The 24,576-nt window shown below is 41.7% G+C and overlaps 1 protein-coding gene across 1 annotated transcript; it reads right to left on the reverse strand.

Moving 5' to 3' along the window:
* Positions 1 to 16,304: 16,304 nt before the first annotated feature.
* diras1a (DIRAS family, GTP-binding RAS-like 1a) lies at positions 16,305 to 16,901 on the reverse strand (the record flags this gene model as incomplete). Its single annotated transcript, XM_083671434.1, has 1 exon — positions 16,305 to 16,901. The coding sequence occupies one exon, from the start codon at positions 16,899 to 16,901 to the stop codon at positions 16,305 to 16,307; it is 597 nt and encodes a 198-aa protein (XP_083527560.1).
* Between the last annotated feature and the right edge of the window lie 7,675 nt (positions 16,902 to 24,576).

Genomic DNA, 24,576 nt, shown 5'->3' on the forward strand with positions numbered 1-24,576 from the left:
CTAGCAGGCTGGTTTATTTATTACAGTACAGTCCTGTTTCAGCTGGTATTTACCCAGTATTTACTAAGAACTGGGTAACAATGTGGTAATTATGTGGTAACAAGAGGTACTTTCTGGTGCATATCTCCATGAATTCAGCACAGTTGGTAAACACCTGAATCTAAAAGAAAGTGAGTGTAATTAATATGCAATTAATTAATTCAAAATAAGTACCTGCTATTAAGGTACTTATTTAGGCTGTAACCAGGCTGTAAAATAAAGGGTTACTGAATCTTTTGTTAATCAAGATTTTGACTTCAATTCTGTTCAACTGAAATACTGCAAAACAAATCCATTCCTGTAAGAAACAAATATTGAATAACATAGGGCAGTGAGTGAGCCCGGGAAGCAAATTGCTGAGTCATGGAGGAAGTCAACAACGTGATTTCTCCTGTGCTTCAGTGACTCAGCGAATCTCCGTCACAGCTGCTGGCGCAAGGGATGAAAATGATTTAAAGAAATCTGGCCACATGCAACAAAACTCGATAATGCCGTTCTGTTCTCCTGCCATTGAGTTAAAGGCGTTTCAGATGGAATATGAGACTGAATTGTGTCTGGAAAAACATGTATTGTAAGAACAGATGAAAAACATTGAGATGGATTCAAAACATTTGTGTTGAAATACTAATTTCTCTGATTTCTCATAAAGCTCTCATGATGTAAATTAGCTGCAGTAGGCTATCCTAGCTAGCCATGTCCTTTGTCTCTGCTTGCATGGCAGCTTTGAAAGCAACAAGTTCAAAGTCCTGCATACCCCTCATGTGTAAACAACAGAGATTTTGCATGCAACCTGTTGAGGGCCCCTCCACAAAGTTTAGTCTCGACTGGGAGAATCATCACACAGACTGACAAAACAACTCCTCAGGAATCCACACCAGACCGATTGTCTACTGATAAAAATAACTCTCACTTCCAGCCAGGCAGCCAGAGGCAGTGGTTCAACTTAGTCAACCATGGGGGAAAACAACGTGTATCAATATGTCAGGAATCTAGACGATAGCGTGCTATGCCGCTAACTGTCTCCTTCTCTCTGGGGGGATTGTTTCCTGTGGTGGGGTTTCTAGACGATACCCCAATGTCTGAGAGTTGCCCCCATGAGTCACAGTCTAGTGGCGGACTGATGTAACAGGGCAGGAATCCACCCCAGCCACCGCCAGTCTAGACTGCCTGGCCCGCTCCCTCAGCCCGCTGTCTCAACCCTCCCCGAGGTGCAAAACAATAGGCTGAAAAACAAGGCCAGGTGGTGGCCATGTTGTGGTCTCACGTCGCCCCCTTGTGGTTCCTTTGTAGAACTGTTTTTGTCAATTAGTTATTGCAGAAGCAGGTGAATTGCTCATTAATAAGGACTGGAGTTTTTCCTTGTCAGGTCACTTGATGAGGAAAAACGAATGGCCCTGTTTATAAAACACCAAATAAAACAACACTTACAAGATTCCAGATCCTCACTATAGAAATATAGATAGATATAGCAATAAATGTGAGTAAGCCTATGAATGAGGCTGAACAGTAACTATACTTTTTCTATTGTCAAACAAATCCCCAAAATAAACTCCTATTCCATCTCCAGTTAATTGTCTCTAAAGACCCCTCAAAGGTAGAGTTTGCACTCTAGGGCATTTAGATAGATCCACTAAGATCAGGACCTGTGCATAACAATGAGTCATCATTCTGCAGTCTCTGACTGGAACAGGGCTCTTTAATGCAGTGTATATCCAGGTAATGCAATCATTAACACCCTCCAGCTAGTGCTTGCTAACAGCCGTAAGATTGAAACCACACACCATGTGCAGTACAGTACAGTACATACACTTCCCGGAAGCTCAGAGCTGTCCGGAAAAAAGAAAGGGAAAGGGAGGGGATCTGATGCTGGGATTCCCCAGGTCTTCCTGGCAATGAAGCGCCACATGAGATGCTGTGCACCACTACTGAGGAAGCTTATAGGATGAGGCCATCTTGCAGCTAGCCAATAATTCGGTTGAGCTCTGCCTTGAACGGCCAATCAGAAAGCAGTCATGTCAGGATGAAGAAAGGGAAGAGGGTGCAGAGATGTGCAGAGTGTTCCGGTTATTGATGTCACTTGGCAGTTACGGACTGGTAGCCTACGCTGTGTGTTCTGTACAAGTGCCGTGTGTTTTTTGAGCTGACGGATCAATATCTGTAGGCGTGTAGGGAGATGTCCTCTGTGATTGTGTGTGTGTGTGTGTGTGTGTGTGTGTGTGTGTGTGTGTGTGTGTGCACGCGCGCGTGTGTTCAGGAGGACCTAAGTGATAATGTGTTTGTGTCAATGTACTAGGGACATTTCCTTATATGGCAGGTAAAGTCCACACAAAATAGGACCACAACACACACGGGCTGATTACCGTAAAGAAGAGTCACCCTTCACCAAGAGGTGACCACTACATGACAAAGCACTGGCCTTGAATGCAGAAACAGTTGAGCAACAATGGTTTTCACATGATTAGGAAAACAAGTACTACTTTACCCTGTGGTTTACAAACAAATATTCCCAAAACCTGAACCCAAACAATTCATCTTTAAAGGAGCAGGGAAATCTTGTTTGTAGGAAATCTGCCGCCTCTGGCCGAAATTCAGTTTGAAGTTCCAAACAACAACACCTCACTAATAATATTATAACCCTCTGAAATGGACTTGCACTGTCGAACATTAGCTGTTGTGTTTCTGCATGTGCGCACAATTCAAAGAGGCAGCCACTAGAGACAGAAAGGCAAAAATCGGTGAATCCACTCCCCAAGAACACCCCTGGCAGTAACAACATGTTTGTATGACAAATTTCAGGTAGGACACTCCATTTTACAAAGCACTTTTTCTGGACCAAAACAGCATTCATAAATGGAATATATTTTTTCATCTCATTCCCTGATCTCTAACAATTAAACATAGTCATTACAACAAAAAGCTTGAATGTTACATACTGGACCTTGAAGGTGAAGGTTTTTGATGATGCATGGTGCCAACAGGGTGATATATATGAAAACTGTCTGTAGCCCTGGATGGAAAGAGTTTTGAGGTGTAACCAGCCTCTAGTTTGTGTACACAAAGCCAGTGGGCCGGTGTTTTCCAGGTGGGGCTTCCAATGTGGACCACACCGACCCTCCACAGGGGCGAGAGAGGGCAGCAGACTGTCAATCAATTGAGCAGGGCAGTACTTCCTTTCTGTGCGTGTGTGTGTGTGTGTGTGTGTGTGTGTGTGTGTGTGTGTGTGTGTGTGTGTGTGTGTGTGTGTGTGAAGAGAAATTATGAGGTGCAGAAAAGAGAGGGAGGGATAGGGTGGGTAGGAGTGAGTTTTCCATTCTCCACCCCTTGGTTGTTTTCCAGATATATTTTGAGGGTTGTTGGGAGTGTGTTCAGGATGTAAAAAAACATTACAACTGTAGATGCATAAGTATAGGCAACTTTTACACTATGCTTGACCTTCAGAACAAAATTCAAACAAATTAATATACCCAAACCTCTGGCTTCAGGCCTCTAAAGATATTCCAAAGACAGTAGCAACATACAAAATAGTACAGTAGCCATTATTATTTAAAAAATGATGTTGCTTTTCTGGACTGGACTCCAAGTACTCAGCAAACCAGAGTTATATAATCATATAACTGTCTAGCTGTGTAGAGATGCTGTGTATTACAATGGAACTAGCCTCTGTTGCCATAGAACATACCACACCAACATACCACGGCAGCCATTTTGAAAAGGGGCACGCACAGTCGCTTTTAGCCTGAATTCAGAAACAACTACAAACAACTTTGGGGAGGATAACCATTACTCTGACAAAAAAAATCCTTGCCACACTTTGGGGTTTCCATGGCAAAGACAACAATATTTGCAGGTTTCACAGTGCTCTACCATAATGACACAAACACTATAATATGTTCTTCCTCACAAAACTCTCCACAAGATAAAACTGACCTGTATAATCAAGAAAAGGCCATTTGTTCCCCTCATGAGTAACACTGCTACACATTTTCCTCAGAAAAAGCCATTTTTGAAGGAAACCCCATTTGTTCCCCTCATGAGTAACACTGTTACACATTTTCCTCAGAAAAAGCCATTTTTGAAGGAAACCCCATTTGTTCCCCTCATGAGTAACACTGCTACACCTTTTCCTCAGAAAAAGCCTTTTTTGAAGGAAACCCCAAATAGCTTTTTCTTGCCAAGTCCATTTCTGGGAACTTATCCCCAGAGCACCCTGTAAAGAATGATTGTTTGTGCTTTGGGAGTGGGGTGTTGAACGGAACAGAACAGACGTGTGTGTGTCACACTCATATCTGCTCCTCGTTAGATAGTGTCTAGTCTTTTGGCGTGTGTCTGTGCTGACCAACGCCCTGATGTGTGTTACCACGTGTGTGTGTTATGATCCTGAGGTGTGCCAGAGGGTGTGTGTGTGTGTGTGTGGTGTGTGTGTGTGTGTGTGTGTGTGTGTGTGTGTGTGTGTGTGTGTGTGTGTGTGTGTGTGTGTGTGTGAGTGATGTTCACAGTTATCTCCCCAGACAGACGCAGCGTCAGTGACGTGTGCATAGGTCAAAGGGGGAATGGAAAAATACATTGTATGCTTTATAGTCATTTCTATTGATGACAGACAGCTCATTGCTGCCATTTATGAGCATGTTGTTATTGCCTAAAATATTTTTGCCCACTTTCCCCAGAAAAACATTACTTGCACTCCATAGAAATCAATCAAAATAAGGTGGGAGGAGGCACATCCAGGATCGGGGTTTCTCATTCGTCACGTCACCTCCTCCACTGGTACAGTGACAGGAAGGGAAGTCGGCCAGAGGGTCAGAGTTGGACTCTAACACCCCAGAGTGTTCTATTCACAGCCAGAGAGCTGTAGAATAACAAGCTAATAAGCTAATCATACACACTCAGGAACACACACATGCAGAAATACCATGGCTAGTCACATTCAGATAACTCTACAACAGCCAAGGCCATTGGCAGTAATAATGATCTCAAACCTCTGAAAAAAACACACAAACAGCACATACACGCACGCACGCACGCACGCACGCACGCACGCACGCACACCAAACCCAGAGAGAGAGAAGGAGAGGGGGAGAGATGGATAGAGTGGTAACAGGAGGCTGACATGTTCCAGAACACCACCTTTTGCATCACACTCCATAACCCCTCCTACTTAGTGACGACCGCCATGCGCACAGTAGAGAGAGGCTGACAGAACCAATTTTAGTCAAGGACAGTTAAAGCTAAAATGTTTAAGAAAAAGTTGTCAATTGTGTATTTGCTGGGCCAAAACATATTATAAATTACAACTATTATTACATCTATATAAACATATAGTCCTGCAGACCTCGTAAACTCTCCTGGATTTGAGTTGCAGAACACTGTTTGAAGCATTGGACAAAGCACAGTAAGAATGGACTCAAAGTTAACATCAATGCCAAGGAGATCTTAATTCTAATGCTGCTGCAGGTTTTAAATCATATCATGTAATATTACATTAAATCATATCATATCATATAATGCACAGTATCATATATTCTACCATATTGTATTATATGAGATCAACAAACAAAAACAATTAACTTCCTCATCTCCTGACAAGAGAGCAGCGAGGCCTTTACATTTGTCACACCTATGCTGGTATCTAGAGTAACCCTTTGAAATCAGAAGTCATTAGGTAGATGACACAAGGGGAGGCATTTTAAGACAGCTTGGGACGCGGCCCAGCCTGAGTCTCAGTGGAACTGTAACCCATCACAATGTAATAGACTCCAATCGCATATGGCTGGTTCTTAAGCAACTGCAAAACAATGGAGTGTTGAGCAATGGTAGTGAGGTCATTTCATCCATACAGGCACACACACCACACCACTCACAGGTACAAACACACACACACACGCACACACAGGCTAATAGAACAGCTGGCTTCCGTTACCTCTGGTTTGGCCTCTCTGCCCATCCCATCCACAGTGCATGGCTCATGATAAAAGTAGGCAATCACCAACACCAAAAAGAGGGGTTTTAACAATACAATAGTGTGCGGTTGACGTAAAGGGTAGCACTGGCTGACATTCACATGGGCCGCCACTCAAGGGTGGAGGAGCAATTAAGGGTGGTTGTTGGGGCTTTTTTTATTGTTTAGATGTGCCTCAGAGAGAGCTCTCCTGGCCTCTTATGTGGAAATAATGTACATGGACATATAGTTGTTTCCAATACTCACACATACACACACACACACATACACACACACACACACACACACACACACACACACACACAGACAAAGAGGGTATTAGGTAATCTAAAAGTAAGGTACAATATGAGATTGTGAATATGAATTCCAGCCATTGTGCCATATGTTCTATATACAGTGGCCTGCGTAAGTAATGTAACAGTGAAGCATTTTTTCTTCTTTCGGATTCTTTCGGCTCTCCAAAACATACTGCCATAGGAACTAGGGAGTTTTTCAGGGCCAAAAAGTGTAAGTTCTTGACTGGCCAAGTCAATCTTCAGGTTTAAATCCAATTAAACATGCATTTCATTTCCTGATAATACAACTAAAGATGGCTGCAGTACAGGCCTGGCAGAGCATCACCAGAGAAGATACCCAGTGTCTGGTGAGGTCAATGGGTCGCAGACTTCAGGCAGTTATTGCATGCAAAGTATTGTCAACCAAATACCTACCTGCCTGCCTACCCTACCCCATTTGCCATTCCACCCTGCCTTTCCCGTTCCCTGCTATTCCCTCATTAAATACCCTATTATTTGATATTTGTATCCTGATGCCGTCAAATAAAAGCTGAGAATCTCTACTTTAACCTTGTAGTGATCGTATGATTTAGAATCCAAACTTTTGGAGTGTAGAGCCAAAAGAATTTTAAAAAATGCTTCACTACCCCATTACTTATGCAGGCACTGTACATTTGACATTAGCATTTTCCAGTTTTCCAGTAACTCCTACAGTAGTTCACTAGTAGCTGTAACTCTGCAGCACATGCCTGTGTGTGTGTGTGTGTGTGTGTGTGTGTGTGTGTGTGTGTGTGTGTGTGTGTGTGTGTGTGTGTGTGTGTGTGTGTGTGTGTGTGTGTGTTTGTGTGTGTTTGTGTGTGTGTGTGTGTGTGTGTGTGTTTGTGCTTTCTGTATTTTCTTTGATGGTGAAGGAGGGATCTGGAAGTTGTTTTTTGTACTCTGCTGGGAACCCAGAGCCTCCATCCTTGCTGGTTGACGTGTCCTTGCGTCACTCACGTCACTCTCTCACACTGCTCTGCAACAGCAGTAGATTATGTTGACAAACTTTGTGGGGGAGAAAAAAAAACATCACGTGAGGCCTTCATACTGTATGTCCTAACGCTTTGTCCTTTCCCTAGGAACCGGCTGCCGCTATGTTTTTACTAATCATGTACATGGCAGGAAGGGAAACAATCACATATCTCCACCCTCTGGGAAACCCTCTGTTCAGTATCTAGAAGCTCGCACACAGTAGATGATTTAGGGCCGTAGAGGTTCAAGACTAAAGCCTAGGTCCTGATGCCAACTATTCTGAGAACAGGGATCCTAAGCACGTCACTCACTCCTCATGGCTACACTTGGTGTAGTGGCTTCTTTTTCAACATACCACATAGCTACATAGCTACTTAGCCAATCATAGATGAATCATAGATAATTAATTTGGTTACTCACGGTTTTCTTCTTGCTTGGTTTGGAGGGTGAATGATGAATAAGCAGTAATGTCCAGCAGGTTCGTCATGGTATATGAATCAAATGAAAACCAAAGAAATGAAATAGAGAAAGAATTGAAATTAAATGATTGGAATGAGATGAAACAAACAATAGAATACGATAGAAACGTAGTACGAAAACAAAATCATTTACATTACATTTATGGCATTTAACAGGCGCCTTTATTCAAAGCGACTTATAACAAATACATTTGTTTAAGTAAGTGAATCATCTATCCATCAGTCATCATAAGATATCAAAATGACAGCATGACAGTGTGCACACACACACACGCACGTGACACACACCACTTCTGCAAAACCCTGACGCAGATAGTAAGCTGCTGCAGTTAGAGGCGTTCTTCAGCTATAATCATTTCCAGATCCTCAATGAGGATGTGTGTGTGTGTGTGTGTGTGTGTGTGTGTGTGTGTGTGTGTGTGTGTGTGTGTGTGTGTGTGTGTGTGTGTGTGTGCGTGTGTGTGAATGTGCGTGCTTGTATGTATGCATATGAGTTTGCGTGTCTCTTTTCTTTGTGAGCATATGTGTGTGTCTAAGAGAAGTGTGTGAGATAGGTAATTATCCCTCTCTTCCTGAGCCCACTGGGCCCTTTGTTGCCCACCCGCATCGTGTAGTCTGGGATGTGTCAGCTAGGCTTGAGGGCCTTTATGCAACAGCCCTGGCTCTGAGATGGGGCGGTACAGTCGTTGGTTAGCCCTGGCCTAGTGCTTGGCGCGGGGCGCTAGCTTAGAGATATCCGTCCGGATGTCCGTGTTGTTATGAAGGCACTTTGAAAACAAGTGGGTCCCCTAGTGATGACAGGATGAGATCACATAGGGCTCGGGACAAAGCACTGGGCTTTGTGCCGACCCCCCCTCCCCTACTCCACAGTCCCTCTGCTCCCACTTACTTACTTACTTACTTACTTACTTACACACACACACACACACACACACACACACACACACACACACACACACACACACACACACACACACACACACACACACACACACACACACAAACACACACGCACACACGCACACATATTCAATGTCTTTATCAAGGGGTAATAGCTGACCATACAGTAGAATGTATCCATTCAAGGGTAGATGATCTAGTGAATGAGGAAAATTATATTCAAAATTATATGAATATGCAATATATTATATGAACTGCATTTCATTGTCTCTGTACTTGTACTCTGCACAATGACAATAAAGTTGAATCAAATCTAATCTAATCTAATATACAACTTATTCTTTGACAGTCAATCATGATGAATCATGAATTGAAATGATTATTGAACAGCAGAACATTGTGCTTAAGAATGAGATGATTCTTTCCAACAGTCAATGGTTAAATCACCAGAACACCAACCTCTTACAATTACCGACACAACACCATACTGTACATGACTCTGTTTTATTCAAACCCAGATGAATGAGTAACCATAGTTAGGCCTGCAGTCAATAGACCAGAGTCACCAAGATAGCAATAGCATTTGGATAGACAAGAATGGTGAGCACTATTGAAATGACAATAGTGCCATCTTGTGTTGACAATGAAAAGACGAAGTGACGTTTCCCTTCATGATAAAAGATTTTGGCCACACTGACAATTTAAAAATGTGAATTGCTAGTGCTTGACCTTGACACCAGATTTTAGAAAGCACTTTGTTTGGACCAAAGCAGCGCTCTTCACTGAACCTTCTTGTTCACTAATGTTCACTTTGTATTTTAAAAATAACGTATATCTGACATAGCCAACAATAGACCTATTCACTTTTTCAAAGGAAAAGGTCCAGTCAAGTTTTGTTCAGTTCCATTCTGTCATTAGCTTCTCTCTGCTACATAAAACACTCTGGAATGTGGAATGATGAATGTATGTAGTTATTCATTGAATATGTGTATTTTGTTGTACGATGCCTCAAATCTACTAAGGAGGCCCTGAAATCATTGGCATCTTTGGGGTGGTCCTGCCCCCAAGGATGGGAACCACTGGCTCAAGCCAAATTAGTAATTTATACCTGTGGAAGCAGTCTCAAAGGGTTTTGGTACTTACCAGGCAAGCATGTTACAAATGTTCATGCAGACATAAACAATATAGCTATTTGAAAGTGTGAGATTATCTCTTAACCACAATGACATCACCACCAGGTGGCACTTATTCACCACAATACAGTCTTTAACCTCATGTTGACAAACAAAGTAACCATGACTGTCCAATGGGTCAAACCAGATATGAAACTCTGCTATTTTATGGGTGGAGAAGATAAATGTGAACCACAATCATAACATCATTCTATAGTGTTTCTCGTACGAGCAGTTACATTGAGTAGTCTATGGTTCACACAGGAACATTCTGTATCCTGGAGATAGATCAAACAGACTCCTCACCTGAAGTGAATACTCTGACTGGTGACAAGCTATTGTACACATGCCATTTATGAATAAGTAGCTTTGATGCGCAAGCTCCTGAAAGTGTTGTCAGACCCCTTTGCATTTCTAGGATTCAAAGAGAGAAAAAGAAAAAACATCTTACAGGAAGGTACTGTTTAGTCAGTTACCTCTTCAGACGAATCAGGTGTCATGGAGGTGTAGAGCTAAGCAAAGAGGATGGGGTAGAAGTTAGTTAGATTTTACGAGACGAATAAATACCATATCAAACACGAAAGCATGGAAAACAAAGTTGATGCCGCACTGGAATTATTTACATTATATACTTTTCCCTGGCCAAGTCTTGAATACAAAATGAAGATAACTAAGCTCTGATCCTTTTGCGTGGCCCCCAGTAAGCAATAAAAGTGGAATGACTTGCGTTGGATCTCATGAGGCTAGATTTATGCTAGCAATTAATTCTTAGATCAGGGCAAGATTACTTTTGACCAAGATTAATTACAACACAGATCCCTGAAAGAACCCAGAAAGCAGGGTATACATAAAGTAGTCTGATGGGAGAAAAAAAACAAAGAACAACAAAGCTCAGCAAAAAAAAAACATTTTTGTTGATTCTTGGAGGCGATAGTAATTCATAAATCAAAGGAGTCCTTTGTGAGTTGTCAGTCCCCAGACTCCCCACATAAACAATAAATGCAATGCACACACTTATGTTGGTATTGTGCAGGACTGGGTCAGCAGTATATCTTTAAGATTCTTATTTTTTATGCTGAATCCAATGGGGCACAGTAGTGACAAGATATAATCCGTCTTTTGAGAGAGTCAGTGGCTAATGGAAACACCAGGTGAAATACGACAGGTTACATGCTGTCACAACCTTACCCACACAGATAACACTGCCAAATATAGATCAAACATTACTGCTCTAACATGGCATAGTCAATACGCTTCCAGGAAAATGTACTAACAAATACAAAGTAAATATACTGTAAAGATATATTTCCGTAAACAGGAAAATAATAGAAAAATAATTTGCTCTACAGTAAACTGTAAATAACTTTGCTACTGTTTATCTATTCAGTGTTCATACAAATTCTTTGAGCATGGGCACACAGGGTAGTGGCACCAGCTGCCAGATTCATCATCATGTTGAATTCACAAGACAATGACGGAACACTATTTCACTGAGAGCAATCATTGGTTTTAATATGTTGAGAGGAAAGACAAAAAATCACATACATCATATATATATATATATATATATATATATATATATATATATATATATATATATATATATATATGATGTATGTCCTCTTTATTAGTTCTGTGGCATTGTGCAGTTGATGCATGCTACAGGCCAATGACACCTTTAAACAAAGCCGTAAAAGTAGTCTGGTTTTGATACACACAGTATAGCTTGTGGTACTATGACTTGACTTTATTTTCACATAGCTCTTGCTGGCATGTCAACTAGTATGCCTTCTATAACATGCTGTTAAACAAATGTAAAGGCATAATATTCACAGCATAGACATCAAAAGTGTTCATACTGCCTACTGCTTAATAAAAATATATCCTATATACTAACCATACTACATACTATTTGGGCCATACTGTTTAGGAATTTCTTGTTTTATATATTACATTTAGGATAATAAATGTTTAAATAAATGTAATATAAATGTTTTTTTAGATTGGAATAATGATGTTTCATTTCAAGTAATGGGGACATGCGAAAACATATGAAAATCGTCTCATGTTGTATGTTCACTTATATAATGTTTGGCCATATGGATTACATGCAGGAATCAGGTTGGCAGTGTGGGTGTACTGACCCAGAGCTGATGTTCAGGGGGTTTCTCTCTGTGCGGCTTAGGGTAGAGTATACTATATAGAATATGCTGGTTAATAACATAAGGGCTGTTATAAATGTGTGGGGCTGTGTAAGGCTGAAGAGGAGGCTGAAGAGGAGTTGAGTTTCTACTGTATGTGAAACATATTAGGGGTTGGGGATAATACCTTAGTGTTTTTGGTTTGTGGTGTGATGCTGTGCTGTGTGTTTTGTGCTGTTGTGCTGTTGTGCTGTAGTCAAAAAGATAAGAAGAAAAGGTCCTAGAAAATTGTGTTTTGTGCAAAACGATGGAATTGATCAAAATTGTGTTTCTTTAGTTTATCAGCTACAAGCTTGTTAGGGATAGCAAGTGGCAGGTGCAGTCCTATGCTCGCTCCTCAAACAAATCTCTACTTTAGCCATTTCACAAACAAAGAGCTAAGTGACCAATAAACAATCATATCTGCATTTTGTTTTCTTTATTTATCAGTTCCTTCACATGATAAAAGTTGCAAAATACCCCCAAAAGAAAACTGTCCATGTATAAGATATTTGTTAACAACCAGAGCACATCAAATAATTTACAGAAAGGTCCTTTTTCATTGGATTCACTGCTCCAAATCCTCAAAAAGTGTAACGTCTCATCCTGTTCGTTAGTTTTGTTTCTCTTTGTTTCATGTTATTCATTTATTGTTCCCTGTTTATTTTTGTGTCCCTCACCTTGTCTCTCGTTCCAGACACTTCACTACTTTTCCCGCCTGTGTGATTGTCGACCCCGCCCTGATTGGATTCACCTGTTCCTCATCATCATTCCCTGTCTATTTAGCATGTGTGCTTACCCTGTCTTGTTGCCATTTCGTCTTTGTGGTCTCCCCAGACGGACCAGGCTTTCCAGAGGTTGACGGAGAGTTTCACCCATTTGCACCCATTCTCACTCTCCTGGATCTCCAGCGGCAGTTCATTGTGGAGATGGATGCCTCGGACGTGGGCATTGGGGCTGTGCTCTCCCAGCTGTCTCCAGTGGACAACAAGCTTCATCCCTGCGCCTTCCTCTCCCGGAAACTCTCTCCGGCCGAGAGGAATTATGACATGGGGAACAGGGAGCTGTTGGCCGTCAAGGTGGCGTTGGAGGAGTGGCGCCAGTGGCTGGAAGTGTTTTTTAATAGGTTTAATTTTTTTCTGTCCTACCGGCCCAGTTCCGAGACCGTTAAGCCTGATTTTGGAGGGCCTTCTGTTCCCTCCTTGGTGCCACCATCAGCCTCTCTTCCGGGTACCACCCCCAGTCCAACGGCCAGAGCAAGCGGCTCAATCAGGAACTGGAGACCTGTCTGCAGTGCCTATTGTCCCAGAACCCAGCCACCTGGAGCAGGCATCTCATCTGGGTGGAGCCTGCAGGGCTCTGTTTCTGGCCTCTCCCCCTTCCAGTGTGCTTGTGGGTACCAGTCGCCATTGTTCCCAGACCTAGAGGCAGAGGTCAGCGTCCCACCTGCTCAGACATTCATTCGCCGGTGTCGCCGCATCTAGAGCTGGGTCCGGCAGGTACTCCTCAGGACCTTGGCCCAGTACAAACAGGTGGCAGACCGCCGGTGAACCCCCGCTCCTACTTACCTACTTAGCTGTTTTACCTATTGACTGCCTACCCGTGTATCAAACTTTTTCTGGAAGTAAAGACTATTCTTTTGGATTTTAAGTTTTGGTCTCTGACTCGTGCATTTCAGTCCGCTGCCCACGTACTATATTCATTACAAAAAGTGCTGTCATGTCATATTGCTAAAGCAAGGGCATGTGATTAAGCGATTGGAGAAGATGCCAATGGGTTACAGAGCAAGACATTATGTAGAACAGACTTTTTTTTAGAAAATTCTATAATCTAATAATCTAGAATTGAAAGGATTAAGTTATACATAACACATGATCAACTTGGACAAATGACATCATGGTCAAAATGTTTGTGCAAGAGATAGATATTGCCCAGAAAAACTTCATGCTGATCTGCGTGTTGCATTTTTTCTTTGTTCTGTTTGTGCTTTGTTTAGCTAAAGCTCACTTATATGTTGAAATCATATACTGTACAACATTTTAAATCACCTGGTGGGACAGGCATTTCAAATTTACCGCAAAATGCAGAGACTACTTCCATCTTTCCGAATCAGTTCATTATATACACACAGAGCTAAATGTTTTTTCCCCAAAAAACCCATGAGCAATGCAAAAAACAGTTGCAAAGACCACTTTGATATTTTCGTGTCACCTCTGCTCCAGTCTACCAAACTTTGCGTCAACACAGGCAGAGAAGTAAATAGACGTGTTCAGACAACAAGATATAACAATAGGTAAATAATCTAATAATCCTAGTGATTTTGGTCCATAATGTTGAGTTTGATGGTGAATTTGAGTGTTTTGCCCATCACCGGAGACCCTGCGCTTGTGTTGTCCATTGCATTCCCTCGGATTCCCATTCAAAAGATGCACTGGACTCCTGGACAATGGGGCTTTCCTTTCCCGGACTGTGAACTAAAGATGCAAGAGAGCAGGTTGTGGCTCACTGTGACGGTGCAGACTGTCGCTGAGCTACCGACAGCATCTTATCGATCAACAGACCGGTCAATGTTTTTGTTTTATTTAACCTTTATTTATCCAGGTGAGTCTCATTGAGATAACTCTCTTTTTCAAGAGAGACCTGGTCCAAGATGCAGATGTGGATTCAGAGTCCTGGTTCACCGCAGATCACATACTAGCCGAAATCAACGGCTGCAGACTTTTCTGTGCGCCATTGATTACCTACATTTTTAATAACAAAATCATGCAACTGTGAATGTTTTTGACAGGGTATGCAATTAAATAGGATTATATCTTAAATGTTGATGATTGTAGGAAGATATGCATGAATACCTACTTCTTAGAGAAATATGTTTTGAGAGCCTTAAAGGGACAATCTGGGATTGGTACATACATGTTCTTACTTTTTAATTAATTATATAGTAATTGATTTGTGAATAATATAACTTTGAACTGCATCTTGGGCTTAGTTCATGGGCTTAATATAAGCTTGTAAAACTCCATTGTTTGTAAACAATGTAATTGTAAACAAACACTGTATAGCTTCAAAACATATTTAAAACTATCATTTAATCTCATAGATGGACAGTCCTTGCAAACAAAGCTCTGCTATGAATTTGAGAGTGGTTAAATTTCTCCAGCCCCATCTCTCAGTTGTTTACCAAGTGCTTAGAAACTAAAGAAAAAACAAAAAGATGGTTATTTGAATCATTCTGAAAGTTGCCAAATTCCAGTTATTCAATCCATGGTACTGTAATATTGGGAGGGGAAAATAGTATGAGCCAAGCATTCAATAGACTTATGTAGGTCTTATGTAGGTCTCACTGATCAAGGCATGCTGTATCGCTGTAACAAATTTGCTCCCACCATAATACAATTGTAATAGTGTTTGTTATTTCGCTTTGCTCATAATCTCAGAAACTGAGACAGTGGGAAAAACTGTGTAGGTTGGAAGATGTATTTTAAAAAAAACGATTTCCAGCTATAGCGACTGGTCACATTAGCCACATTACAGTACCAGTGTACCAGTGTCTCATAAACATCGCATCATGCTCAACAAACTACCTAAATAGCTAGTTACTAATGGAAAATCCAATACAAGCTTTGCTATGTTTGTCTCCAGACAGCTTGGTTATGATGCATTCACTTTACCAGCGTGTTCCAACATTCACAATTAAATTGATTCCTGATCTTTTTGCTTAAGTAAATTAGAGCTCACAGTCTCATGCTTCGAGTATTAGAGTCTTGTAATTAGCAGTCATATTGGTCTAACTTGTGATATAATTACTTTATTGATGACAATATCTAGCTCTCAACTCCATTTCATTCATCAGATATGAAAACTGAAGGTGAAAGCCTACCTTGTGTTTATGGAAATCTACTTGAATTTACAGACTGACAACGATTGCTTTTACATACAAATGAATTCGATTCCTTAAGGGCATTAGAGTTCAAACCTCAAAACAAAAAAACGGGCAAAATGGGTTGACTGTGCCTTGGGTGATTCCTGGTTATAAGCAGAGTGAGGGAGGTGGATGGTGAGATAGGGAGATGGAGGGTGGTGGTATGGAGGTGGATGGTGAGATAGGGAGATGGAGGGTGGTGGTATGGAGATGGAGGAGGGGGTCACCTCTTTTGGAATAGCCAAATCTTACACAAAAGATCCCCCCTGTCCCCTCTAATCTTCACTTCCCAGCTCCCTCCATCACCCACCCCTAGAAACAAGTATTTTCAAAAGCACTCTCCACAACCTCCGAAGCAGTCTCTCCTTCCTTACATGATACTACACTTCCCCTTGAGCTTGTCAGTGCGTTTCTGCTTGCCCGAGCGCTTGCCGTCGATGTTCAGGCTCATGTTCCTCTTCTTTTCCTGCGTCAGAAGCTCCTGGAACAGCTCCTTAACGTTGTAGTTCATCTTGGCAGAGGTCTCCATGAAAGCGCACTTCCACGCTGCAGCCTGGGCCTCACCCACTTTAGTCTCAACCTCCCGCTGGGTCTCGTCGCTCTTGTTGCCCACCAGCATGACAGGGATGGCCTCCACGCTCCCCTTGATGGACAGCACCTGCTGGTAGATGGGCTTGAGCTCCTCCAGCGACTGTTGGCTGGTGACGGAGTAGACCAGGATGAAGGCGTGGCCTTTGGAGATGGACAGGCGCTGCATGGCGGGGAACTGGTGGCTGCCCGTGGTGTCAGTGATCTGGAGGGTGCACACGCTCTTGTCGCAGCTAATCACCTGCCGATAGGTGTCTTCCACTGTGGGGATGTAGGTGTCTCGGAAGGTGCCTTTGACGAAACGGAGGACCAGGGAGCTCTTGCCCACGCCTCCGGCGCCAAACACCACCACACGGTAGTCGTTACTCTGCTCCGGCATCTCGGGCCACTGGGAGTTGGAGTCCTCCTGATCTTCTATTACCTAGGAACTAGAAATATAAGAGAAATAATACCAGTATTGATCATTGTATGTTATAGGTTTAAAGCAAAAACAATGTTATGTGAAGCAATGTTACAGATACAGGGACTGTATATGACTGGTAGAACCAATATAATGACCATTCCATTGTTCTTTGCATTGGTTTTCCTTTTCTTTTGGCCACAGTGGTATTTTTTATCTTTCACTTTCACTTTCACTTTCAGTCTAGTGAATAAGTGATAACATAATATATTTGAATTTCAGCATTTATAAACATTTACAAGCATCTGCAAGCATTTATAATGGCTTACATCTCAGTGACCTCCAAATGGAGATAAACAATGCAACAAGCTGGTCCCTTTAAACAGTGGCTAGCCACGATAGATTATCATTAATCTGAACAAGACACGGGAAAGGCTGTTGATCGATACTCTCTCAGATCTATCACAGCTGTGGGGAAACAGGGTCCCAGCAGATTACCGTCAAAGCCATTTTTGTGGGATTTAACATTTTACAGGGGCTGCCTTGTTATATGCAATACAATTTAGAGATGTGACAGCACATATGCAATGAAATGATCAATTATGATTTGAATTTGAATCACTGAAATCCTTCACCTAGCTGCTAAGTGAAGTATTTTCAGATGTGAGCTTGTGTGACAATGGACATGTGCTATATACTGTGCCTGTGCCTGTGCGTGTGCGTGTGCGTGTGCGTGTGCGTGTGTGTATCTGCTGCCATCAGCACTATGGTCAGACTCGATTAGTGAGTCATTCATCTTGGTGTGGTCGAGCGGTGGGATATAAGTATTCAGGTGTGGAGAAGATGGATAGGGGGCTACAACCTGAATAAGCCTGACAAGTTGTTGCATCTACCAATGGGAAGGCCAGTAGGAGTGCTGCTGTCACATTCATATACTATATGTGCACCTACAGTACATAGATGAGCATCAATTGTTCTGAGAAAAAAAATGCTCTCTTTCTAGCTTTCCATGCATTCTGGCTGCAGACAAAACCCCTAAGAAATTTTAAGTAATAAAGTAAAACAATTATATACAAATAATATTGAATTATTCGTGCACATTATTCCCTAGTAGGGAAGACTCCTCGCCGAGAGCTGGCCTGATTAGTTGGAGCAATCAGGAGCGCAGACGTCTTTTGAAAGAACGATTGCAAAGCGAGGGGGCAGTCATAGAAGCTGGATCTTACATTTTACATACTGATCACTGACAAAGCGTCATGGCAATTTCACCAAACTATAATGAAACAATCTTACCTACTGCAGCTTCGGAGTTCTGTGCTCTTTACTCTTTGGCCCAGAAACAAGTCCTGGTCCCTACTGCCTCGACACGTCTTTAGATCTGAAAGGGTTAAGAGAGAATGTGGGTTTAATGGTGAGAGGAGGTTGTACCTCAGACAAGGAGTGTTGGAATCCAGTGCCCCCAGTCATTTTGCATGAATTTTTCGGGACATCAATAGCTGTTACCCCACAGAACTGAAGGAGTGTATTGTCATTTACAATCGTCTGTGGGTAGAGACTAGGCTTTGGTAAGTATGCCACAGTACTGCTAAGAAGACAGCAGTCCTCTCTGCATGTGGGTTTTGGGAGGTGCTGCTGCCTCTGCCAGCCATGACCACAAACACCTGCCACTGTCTCACATGGCACACCGGGCATCTGATGCATTAATTCAGGCATGAGTAGAGAGGGTAACCACACCATCATAACCTTGACTTATCAGCTCAAAATCACCAGCCTAATCTAGCTACTATTTATGTAATATGTATTGTTTGTATTTCTTTTTGGTATATTGTTAGATGCTCCCTCTGTCTCACCAACTACTATATAATGAGCAATTGACATGAACAGTAAAGATAGTTTGCTAATGCCAATGGCTGATTTTGCTTAAAGGGGCTCATGTTTTAAAACATGTTGCTATAGCTATGACCCACACAAAACATTTGTTTAAACATATTCTATTCATATCAGGGTTTACATTTACTACTGTATGTGCAACAAAAAAAAAGGGGGGGGGTAGCTCTTTGAGGTGTTCTGTCACTTCCCCCCTGGTGACCAGTGGTGTGTCCACCCACAGACAAAGGGTTTTAATGATGACTCTGTGGAGCAGCAAGGGGGATTCCTTCCGCCTCCAGACTTCCACCCATATCTAACTGCCTTAGATGGTCATGCGTAGTGACAGCCTAGACACATTTGTTGTATCTGGGTTTCATTGGAGTGTTGTATATGTTATCTATAGAATATTATCGTGATGATCATGTAATGTCTTTTTCATATTGAGAGTTTATTTTTGTATTGATGGAACTGTTGTATTTTTGCATTGATGGTTAAAAAAGCTGTAAATACCTGTAATACAGTATAACTGTCATACCTCATCATATGCAAAGCAATAAGGACCTATGACATTGTTTGTGTTTTTGTTTATCTAGCTAAATACTATCGACACTGCTAAAGTGTTAAAAGTGAATGAATCAAGATTGTAGTCTTATGTAAAAGATTAGAACACCATAAATGATCCAAACTGATTCCACAGATTGTGCCAATCAGTGCATGAGCTTTTTTAGTCCCTCGGTTTGACGTCAATCTTCCTCCTGCAGTGACAAATTTAGAGTGACTAATCAAAGGTCTTGTAACGTACTCCCAGTATCTAATACGTGTATCTTGTAGTGTTAGTGACTGGCCTTGACAACAGCAGGCAGAGAGGGTTGGTGAGTGTGTACTCTTTATAATGTGTGTGTGTGTGTGTGTGTGTGTGTGTGTGTGTGTGTGTGTGTGTGTGTGTGTGTGTCTGTGTGTCTGTGTGTCTGTGTGTCTATGTGTGTGTCTTATTCCCTGCTGTGTGTGTGTTTTGTTCCCTGGCTCTACAGCTCTGGGATTTCTCTGTTGTGTTTTTTTCTCAATGGATCAGGGGAGTTCTCTGGTTACTGTGGTAACAGGACCCAAAGGAAAGTCTATGACAGAGAAAGAGAGGGGGAGTTAGTGAGGGAGGATGGGGTTAGGAGGAGGAGGACAGAGAGAGAAAAAGAGAGAACACTAACTTGTTTATTTGGGTACGGGAGCACAAACATGTCATCATCCCTGTCAGCATGCGATTACCATGGCAACATGCCCACATTCTTCTGTGAGACCCTTATATAATGGGATACCTCTAAGAGACTTTTATTTTAGCATGATGTAAACCTTTACTTTAGGGAGTAATCTAATTGGCTCTTATACTTGTAGTGAGGAGGTTTGGGGTAGAAGATTCAGTTTAGGCGCAAAGATGGTTTTCCTGTAAAGCGCATCGTATAGCATCCGTGTATCTTTTTATTTATTTTGATCCCGTAATATGCAGAAGTCACACCATTATAGTTTGGAGCCTCTATGCACATTGTCTGCTCATCACTATCATTAGACTGATAACCCACAGCCTTACACTTCTACAGTATGTCACTTTTTTCCCTTATTTTTTAAGGGAAACTCCAGAACAGAAAAAGATTTACATCAAATTCGTCTGGACTCATGGCTTTCTAACACCTGTGGTCATTCCAATCATTGTCATGCTTTGTAAACCACTACTTAGATTTATATCCGTAAGTCACGAGCCATACTGAGCTAAATCAAAGTAATTACTTTGAATGAGTAGGGACTCTCATGTTATACTATTCAAGCATTAGACCCATCAATCAAGACCCATCCATCACCAATGAATTGATCAACAAAACTATAACTAATTACACATAACATTAAGTCCATTACCGTACATCCATGCAACTTTCACACTATTTATAAACCGTGAGAAACACAGGTCATTGGTAACCTAGTCCCATAGAATCAATGCCCAAATGCTTACCAGTATTTCATGCAATGACTCAAAATCACAAAGCACCACATGGTTCTAAAGTATATACCAAAACCACGTACCTCATCACTCCACCAACACCAAAAGCAGGGAAGGAGAGACAATCCTACAAATAATACAGTGAACACAGACAGCTTCCTCACATCTGTCTGTGCAACACACACACACACACACACACACACACACACACACCTCTTGACTGGGTCTATTGTCTCGAGCAGGCATGTGATAGCCCAGATAAAGGGAGCAGACTTGTTTTTGCTATCTCCCACAGGCACAGCGTGGTGAGTCCCTCTCCACTGTCTTAAGCTTTGTGTGTGCAACACCCTGGAGAATGCACAGCGCAACGGTGAATGCAGGAGCCAAAAGCTGAAATGACGGTCCAAGGTACCATACATGATTAAGATCAGCTCATACTGAAGACACACACAGTGCTTTAAGAAAATTGTAGGTGCCTGAGCTGACACACATACGCACACTTACTCAGATACACTTATGTTGTTAATGTTTTCCATCCTCCAGGGATACTTCACTCAAATGATACAATGACTTATTTGTTTCCTTACCTTTTTCTACCTAGCCACTTTCACCTCCTGCTAACTCAAACCAAAAACCAATGGAAGTCAACATATCCTCAAATTAGTTTGTTGGAAATTTCATGCCTGAATCATCCAAAATTTTCTGAAAAGATTTGATTTTAAGGCATCCTATGCAGGATTGTGCCCTCTTTTGACTGCAATGGGAATTGCAATGACATGTCAGTGTCTCCTCCTCTCTCCCTCCCCTTGCTCAATGTAAACTACTTCTAACTGAAACAATGAATCTGTCAATAATTTTCACATTTTATCCAGCGAATGTCTTAGTTACATGACCTGTGTGGTTGAAAGTGCAGTCGTTTTTCAAATTTCAAAAAAATCCCCTCAATCACAAAACAAAACCCAGACAAGGCTGTAATGTCAACCAGGATGTTTACGAGGAAAAATCATCAGAATACATGTTACAAACACATCTGCACACAAAGGCTCCCATTGCTTAGTTCGACTTCCAGCACGAAGACATGCTTGCAGCTCCCAGGCAGTAGGTCGCCAGCCAATGAGCCACACACAAGTTGCAGATGCCCAGAAACATCTGAACATTTTGAAAAAGCAAATTCAGACAGAAGGGCAGGGTCTTGGCAGGTGCTCACACTGTCACAGACTACCAAATGAATCATAAGTAATGATTCAGCATGGATATTTAGTGACATTTAAAAGCAACATATTAGGTTATTCAAACATGCTGATTTAGGGTATCAACTTCCATTGGGTTTTGGTTATAAGCAGAATTTGGGAGTGGCTACATAAACAAGCCCAGAGAGTATGTTGAACGATGTCCTTGTCTATGGACTGCTGACAAGGTAAGAAAACAAATATGTAATTTTGTAATTTGGGTGAACTCCCTTTGTGTCAGGGTGGTGAAAACTATCTGCAATTCTCAAACAAAAAGTTTCCACTCATCCATTTAACCCTAGTAATGGCTTTGAACTTGGTCAGGCAATGCTGGTATACTGTACCGTAGGAGCTTTCTGCAGCCCAAAGCTTATAGCACCTCATTGTAGTATTCAACAAATACATCTAGGGAGATATCATCACCTCAAATGATAAAATCTTGACCACCAATGAGGGTGACTATGAGTACTTGTATTAGTGCTTGTTTCAACATTGAGATGTACCATCTAGTCTCGCAATGCCAGACTCCTTTGTATCAGAAGTCTGGAGACAGAACAGCTGCTCTATCATACACCTTGAGCTGACATTATGCTGTGAAAAAATGAAAGTTGAATCAGTTGTTGCCGTGCAAAATGATGGTGGTCCTCCATAGAAAAGTGTGCCACGGACATTGGAGAAGATTAATGTGCAATGTGCTGCTGACAGGATCTATATCCATTATCCATCCACTAGCATTCTCAGTTTATCATCTGCCGAGAGAAAGATGGTCCCAGCACTGGAGTCTGAGTGTGTGTGTGTGTGTGTGTGTGTGTGTGTGTGTGTGTGTGTGTGTGTGTGTGTGTGTGTGTGTGTTGCACAGACATATTGCTCCACTGGGGCTGGGTTTCTAAGCTCATGAAACCATCACACTTAAACTCTCCAGTAATTCCTGACACGTTTTCTTATCAGTTCCCCGCTTCCTCACTAGCCCTTCACTACTAGAATCTGGCTCTTACTTTATCATTACTGTACATGTAACAGTGGCTGACCTGCTCATGGTGTCTCCCCTACTACCGTATTTCATATTTCATACATCTCACATACCACTGCCGCTACTTGAAATTCAGAAATGGTTGTAGTGAAATTGCAGATTGTTTATCACAATGATATATAAAAAATGAATTAAATAGATTATAGGTTTTCAATGTAGAATATTTAAATTGAGTTGTTATTCTAGCACACCACAGGACATTTTTTGTAATGCTCCCTTGCAGACCCTGAATTGCATACACCATGTTTCCAGAGAAATTTCATAGTATAGGCTTACTTTACCTTCTACTGTTATATATGTGAAATGAATGTAGGCCATAAGCCACATTGGAAACGTGTGCAGAGTGTTCCTAACATGAATATATCATGTACGTCACTATAGCATTCTTGTACAACAAAAAACGTGGGTTTGTTACAGCCAGCCTACGTCAAAGCAGCATCATTCTTTTTTTAACATGCCCACACAACAAGATTGTCGATTATCCACGATGTTATATTTAGTAGATAAAGTAGCTATACTCTTGGACAATCACAGGTATTTAAATCGAATCATGAATCAAATTAAAGCACCTCAGCTGTGGGATGAATGAATGAATAGACACACTGCACACAGCACACCCCACATTGTAGCTACAGAGTGTGATTATCGTACCTAAAAACATTATGGAAGCATGATTTAGGCTATAAGACCATGATCAGTTATATATACTGTACTGCAGGTTATGATGAATTGAACGGACAGCTGTGGGGAATAAACAATTAATACCGGATAAGCATGTCTTGGCAAAAGCAAAATTTTTTGCCAAAGTTGATCGTGTGACTGGTTTGCGAAAAAATATAGCCTAGCGGCGTGATATCATTTCTCCCCATCTGCTCACACATCTAGAACACAAATGCGCGCACAGTTTGTCGATACACACTTCCTATTTGTCTTTATGATATGATGATTAACTCGTCTGGAAGCGCCGCGCCTCCAAGCCAATCCTACGCACAAAGGCATGCAGCCAGGTATTCACACAAACATGATTGGCATTTTAGCTATAACCTATGACAAATAAACATTCCGACTAATAACACTGAACGTGAATGGAGTTAAGGAATGGAAGAGCGTCTGATACGCTTGTTTTTAAGTTGAAATTCGTGAACATACCTTAAGTCACTACGTTCCCAGTTGTAATGAAAAGGATTTCTTACATTGGCCGACATGCAAAAAAAGTAATTGTACAAATCGATGCTTGAGTCATCATCCTAGCAGTGTACAATAGCCTACATGTACTGCATCCGCTGTAGTGTGCGCTGTAGTCGCCAAATGGTCCTCCTCTCTACACACTCACGCTCGTTCTCTCTGTAGCCTAGCTGTTTTTTCCGATTCGAAACTCCTGATGCTTTCACGTTTTTCACACAAAGCTAGATCCGATCATCTAACACTGACGCAAGCGATGGGCAGTTCCAGCATATTGCGCTGGGAGCCTGTTTCTGAACATGTGTGCGCTTCATCAGTCAGCTGAGCAGTGAACAACGGAGATAATTAAGCTTCTCTTTC

This window comes from Argentina silus (genome assembly GCF_951799395.1).
Source record: "Argentina silus genome assembly, chromosome: 6".
NCBI lineage: Eukaryota > Metazoa > Chordata > Actinopteri > Argentiniformes > Argentinidae > Argentina > Argentina silus.